The 6,130-nt window shown below is 38.0% G+C and overlaps 1 protein-coding gene across 2 annotated transcripts; it reads right to left on the reverse strand.

Annotated features, from left to right (window-relative positions):
• On the reverse strand, positions 1–3,981 carry LOC120082846. Of its 2 annotated transcripts, XM_039038183.1 has the most exons (6): positions 3,328–3,981; positions 2,468–2,680; positions 2,161–2,309; positions 2,016–2,084; positions 1,754–1,875; positions 1–1,663 (listed from the first exon to the last, which is right to left on the reverse strand). In XM_039038183.1, exons 1-6 carry the CDS (start codon positions 3,541–3,543, stop codon positions 171–173), a joined length of 2,262 nt encoding a protein of 753 aa, XP_038894111.1. In that variant the 5' UTR covers positions 3,544–3,981; the 3' UTR covers positions 1–170. The 2 variants fall into 2 exon arrangements, with proteins under 2 accessions (XP_038894111.1, XP_038894110.1); XM_039038182.1 differs by having other exon boundaries at positions 1–1,875; positions 3,328–3,975.
• Between the last annotated feature and the right edge of the window lie 2,149 nt (positions 3,982–6,130).

Here is a 6,130-nt window from a genome sequence, read left to right on the forward strand (position 1 = left end):
AATGAGTATTGTATTAGTATAGTATAGCAAGCATCCTTTACAAACTTCTTTACAATATCAGTATATGATGTGGAAGAAGATACACAAAAAGGAACTACTGTATCAACCCAAAAACAAAACAAGCCAAAATGAGAGAGAATAAAGAAGTGCAAACTTTGAGAGAGTTTTTCTTAACATTCTAGCTCTTGATGCACTGTTATCTCATGGAATACTTGCAATCTGTTTCTCCTCATCAAGTTGTTTTCCTGCCCAGAATTACAACAAACCTCAGTTGTCAAATCTTTCCTTGGCAGTGGCGAGGTGCAGCGGTTATTGGTCGACTCTAGCATAGGCTGTTGGTCGAAATACAAGGGTCGCCGTACTGCCGGATTTCTCAACAAAACAACGTCACCTGAGTCTTTAGCTCCATCTTTGATCTCAAGTGAATCAAATGTTATGATATCTTCCACTTGATTATTGCTGCTTGGACTCTGATTTTTCTGGTGGAGTATGTTGGAATTTAGATTTTCATCATTGAACTTGAACTCTCCATTGTCACTGCTGCTGCTCCAATTGTCGTCAAAGCAATTGACTTGACCTCTTCCGCTTGACGACGACATTTCTTCTGTATCTTCTTCTTTCTCGACGTCACTGTCTTCTTCCTCTTCTTCAACCATATCTGCCCAACTTTTCTTCCCACCAACTGTTGATGAATTATCTTTGAACTTTTGATCAACAGTTACGTGTTCTTCCTTTATCTTGATCGAGCCGTACAGCACTGCGCCTTCTCCATACTTGATATCTCCACAAGAAGTCTTTTTCCAGTCTGCAGCAAGATCTTGAGGTTCATCACTCACTGCTCTGGAAAGTTCAGATCTTCCAAAGTTTGAATCTTGAATATTTTCAGTGTTTGTGGGCGGCTCAAATGAAAGTTTTCTACTAGAACTGCTGCTGATCAAACTTCGGAAGCATTCGGTCGCCTTTCTCGAATGTTCTCCTCCATTCATACCCCATGAACAACTCCTTGGCTGTGTAAATGGAACTTCCAGTTCAGCTGGATCAGGAGCTGCAGACCTGTACTTTGTCTTGTAATTCGAAGTCGGTCCGGCGGTTCCTTCAGATTCAGAAGAAGCATCTACAACAAAGCCATTGTCAAAACTTTGATCCTTCATTGAAGGATTCTCAAACAAAACTTTCCTAGATCTTTTTCGCTGCTGCCTCCTTTCCTTCGACCGCCATCGATTATTGAATTCCCAAAAGGAGTTTTTCGGTTGAGTGAATGGAACTTCGACATTTCTTTTCGCTGGAATCGGAGATGAATACAGTGAGCAGCAGTTGAAACTCTCATCTACTAATCTCAATAAACCATCCTGGTTGTTTCGGTTTCCCTTCTTTTTGATGGGAAGAATGCAGGAGTCAGTTTTTCCTAGATTTTCAATGAAACAACCTTCACTCCATTTATCACAATGCAGATAATTATGTGAAGAATTCACAGCTCCATTTGACTTGTTCTCATAGCAATCCCAGTGATGATTGTCGTCCCGACTATTTTCATTGATGTACATCTGTTCATCATCATGAGTCCACCTTGTGGATGTAGTCATCTGAGGAACACAAGGCCCAGCTCTAGCAGTCGTGTTCTTTGAGGTTATTGCAGTCACAGTGCAGTTATCTTCTTCGTGTCCTGTTGAATTGAATGAATTTGATTCTTTTTCGGCCAGCATGTGAGACGCACGTTCAAATGATTTGGCATATGATTCTTCCATGGGCTTACCTCCAGAAGAAGCTCTTACAGACTGAAGCAGAGACTTTGCTTCCAGGAGCCGATTCGTAAGGATCAGACAGATAGCAAGATTGCATTTTTTGTTGTTATCTGACTCGAGAGACAAAGCTTTCCTGCAAGCAAAAATTACTTCCTTAAAAACTTATGAATTTATGATGCCTTGGATGTTAGAAAACATGAAAAAAGCTAGCTCTCATTCCAATGGTAAATCTTAACCTCATTGGATCAAAGTATACGGAGGAAACCGACTCACCGGTAATAATCTTCAGCGACATAGACATTGTCCAGCTGCAAGAAAGCCCAGGCCAAGTTGCCAAGAACTCTGAGTTGGGAAAGAGTTCTTGTAAGTCCGATGTAGAATTAATCAAGAAAAGAACAAAAACAAATTTAATAGCTACCTTGATTTCTCTTGTTCAATGGTAATTTGCACCTTCTTCCCCTGGGATCTTGCAGCCTTCGTCCTCTTCCCTCCAAAAACCGTGCCTTCTTCGATCTGTTTCAGCTTGCATTGAAGCATATCAATCTCTTCTTCTATTCTTCCAGATCTCTGCAAGAAAATTCAATCTCAAATGACATCTATGGGACTGAACAATGATTTCTTAAACATTGCCATATTCATTAAAAATTGAGACTGAACAATGGTTTCTCTCTTTACAGTAAACAGAATACACAAATCTCATTCATTAAACCAACAAAAGTTCTTACCTTGTATAATTCAATCAAGACATTGTCAATGGATTCCTGAGAATCATAAGGGCAGAGATGGCGAAACGATCTGATCGCCTCAATTGCCTCATCGGAGCGGTCCAGCTGCTTCATCACTACAGCCATGTCTTTCAGTGCACTATCCACTCGATCACCGGCATTTATCGCTGCCCAAAACAGAGAAACAGCCCTACTAGGATCTTTGTCTATCAACTGCAAAAGCAAAAATGACCAAAGACCTAAATTTTCATCACTTCAAAACGCCGAAACCCCCTTTGATACTCATTTAGTTTTTGAAAATTAAATCTAAAAACACCCTTTCTGCCTATAAATCTATTGATGTGTAAATCTACTTCTAACTAATGTTTTAAAAAACCAAACCAAGTTTTGAAAAAAAATCATTTTTAAAAACTTGTTTTTGTTTTTTGAATTTGGCTAAGAATTCAACTCTCAACTCTACCGTAAGAAATTGAGAGGAAATAATTTTCAAAAACCAAATGGTTTCTAGTACATACATTCTAATCACTAATCATCTACAAACTCATTGAAACAAGAACACAGCTTTAATTTCTTCAAGCTTTTAATCAGTTCAACCAAACCCCAAATGATCCATTTTATTAAACTAACAACTAATCTCCAATTCATTCCTCTCTGTTTCTCATTAATTCCCACTTAAAAACCCAACATTATTTGAATTAACCACCACAGAGAAGGAAAGAAACAGATTCAAAAACAGAACCAACAATCTTCAATTCAAGAACCAGAAACTTCAAAACAAAAAACAGAACAAAGCCACCAAGAACAAAACAGAGTACCAATCAACAAAAGAATTCGAACCCAAAATTCAAAAACTCACAAACCTGAACTTGTTTAGCCTTAACATAGGGAGAGTCCCCGGCGGGAACTTTATGAATGACATGAAAAAGATCAGACTTATTTGCAGAATTAGGAGACGATCTTTTCCTCTCTGAGAATGGCGACGTTTTGATTGACCGGAACGGCCTGGATTTCCACGACGGCGGTGGGGTTGAAAATCCCTTGCAGGGAAAATTGTTCTTGCCGCTGTTCGTCCACATGGGGTTCCTCAATCTCAACTGAATTTTCCCGAGAAAAATTTCGGTCTCAGTTTCTCGTCCTAGAAAATCGCCAAGAAAAAACAAGTTTTCTTTTGATGGGTTTTTGTCTTCTCGTTCTTGGGCTAGATATTCTTCTTTGGATCTTGCATGGGATTGATTATTATTGTGGTTAGAACAAATACAGAGAGAAGTGTGAAGTGAAAAGGCGAGAACGAAAAAGCGATGATGGTCCTGAAGAGTGGGGAACAAAAAATTAGCCGTTTTATATAATTACTAGCCGTTGAGAATTTCGATTACTTCACACGTGTGGGGACTTGAGAGACGTGTTTACAAACCGGAACGGTTGCTATAGATGGGTCGGGGGGTTTTTTATTTTTTATTTGTTTATTTATTTTTACCCTTTTTTTTTTTTTTTTTTTTGAATTTGAATTGAGATGGGTTGAAGGATTTTCTAATTTAACCCAAATAATCTTTATTAAGAAAAATGAGCCAAACCCAATCCAACCATGAAACATTTGACTTTGATTAGTTCGGGTTACTCAGATTATTTATTTAAATTTTTATTCTAAAAAGAAGTAAAATGTTAATATTTAAAAATTGACTTAATTATTCAAATTGTAATTTTCTTTAATCCAAATAATCTTTATTAGAAAAATGAACCAAACTCAATCTAGTTACTCAGATCATTTATTTAAAATTTTATTCTAAAAAGAAGTAAAATGTTAATATTTAAAAATTGACTTAATTATTTTTATATATTGAATTAATAATAAAACTTAATTTCAATTTATTTAATGAAAACTTTCTTTTCAAAATGTAAAAAAAAAACTATTTTTAGGAGTTGTTGGAGAATATATTATCTAGAAAATAATGAAATTAAATAAATATAAAATAAATACATGTATATAATTGTATCATGAGTAAAAAAATATATATACATTTTAAAGTTATGGTTAGTGAAATGGAGATTGATTATGGTTCAATGAAAAGTAACTTATATGTACTAAGGCCGTTAGTCATAAAAGCATTATTTAACACCGAAATGTTCAGTACGACAACGACAGTTAAAAAACCAAAAGTTTCTCCTAAGGAAAACGTCAATCTTTGGTATCTAAGGTTAGGTTTGACGACCCAAAATTTAAAAAAAGAAAAAGAAAAAGAAAATAAATAAATAATAAAATAAAAACAATATAGTTGGTTAATTTGGGAAAAGGAAGATGGAAGTAGGGTTATAAAAGTTGGGGCCTCGGGCTGCGTGCAAAGAGAAAAAAAAAGTTTTTTTTTCTTTTTTCTTTTTCTTTTTCTTCTTCCTCCTCCAGCCCCCCTTTCTACAGTCACCGATCTCCGCTGTCGACCGTGCACCTCTTCGTCGATCTCCATCGTCAGCCGCGCGCCTCTTCGTCGATCTCCGTCGTCAGCTGTGCAAGTTCGCCTTCCGCCTCTTCCGCCTTCCGCCGCCGATCGTGCTTCTTCTCCACGCCACTGTTCGACCCGACGCAGACGAAGCCATTGAAGCCGGAGTTCGCGAGGCCCTCGTCTTCGCCATCGACCGAGTCCGAAGCCACCGAGCATGAAGTCGCGAGCCTCTTCGTCGTTCCAGCCACGCCGAGCTCCCCTTCCGCCTCTGTTCGTCTGCCGCACGTCAGTGTTCCGTCGTTAGCCGAAGCCCAACGCGCATCAGATCGCTCACCTCGTTCGATTGCATACTAGAACAGTGTCGGTTGTCGCCGATTCGTGGTTGGTTCCGCCTGATTTTTCTGTTCGAGGTAAGTGTTGGTTCCCTTTTGGTAGCCCGAGATTCTTGGGCCTAATTTGTGATTGGTTATAGGAACGTGCAGCAGTGAAGGAAGTTCTCAAGTGGAGTAAGGTCTTTACTGCTGGTTGCCCTAAATTTTGATAAGTATGCTGAGGAATTTTTATGCCATATGTGAAACTGTGATGAGGTCTATTATGGGTATTTGTGCTGTATTCATACTGTGATGAAGTTGGACATAAGGGTTAAGGGGAGAAGTATGAATAGACTGTGTTAAGGCCCGATGATGTATGAGTAGACTGTGAAACAGTTAGTATGGGTAATGGTGTTAAAGTTTGATGCTGAGTCATGACCTTGATTGCATGCTTATGTCTGATGTGAGATTTTAGTGGCTATTAGTGTATCGTTAGGCCATGCACATAGCATGTGTGAGCCTTCGGGCCCACAATATGTACGATGTCCTTTTTGGGATCACCACTTGTATTTATGTCGTGACCTTTGTGTCACTACTTATGAAAGCATGTCTTCGAGTTTGCCCATTTTGGGTCCAATGGATAGATTAATAGATCACTGAGTGAGCTGCTGACAGACTGGTGCATGACAAGTATTACGTTTTGAAATCTGGTTTAGGAGTTAGGCGTCTTTCACTTTTATGCAAGATATATTAATTTTATTATTTGACTATTTAATTTCATTCATTTGTTTTTAGTAGGGTTTAGGGGTACCCCGAATAGTAAATTATTTTATTTTATTTTGCTTTAGTTTATTTATTATTATTTAATTATGTTTTCACATCTTTACTCGTTTGAGCATTATTAAATAAATGTTGGCTCT

The sequence above is a fragment of the Benincasa hispida genome, chromosome 8 (genome assembly GCF_009727055.1).
Source record: "Benincasa hispida cultivar B227 chromosome 8, ASM972705v1, whole genome shotgun sequence".
Lineage (NCBI taxonomy): Eukaryota > Viridiplantae > Streptophyta > Magnoliopsida > Cucurbitales > Cucurbitaceae > Benincasa > Benincasa hispida.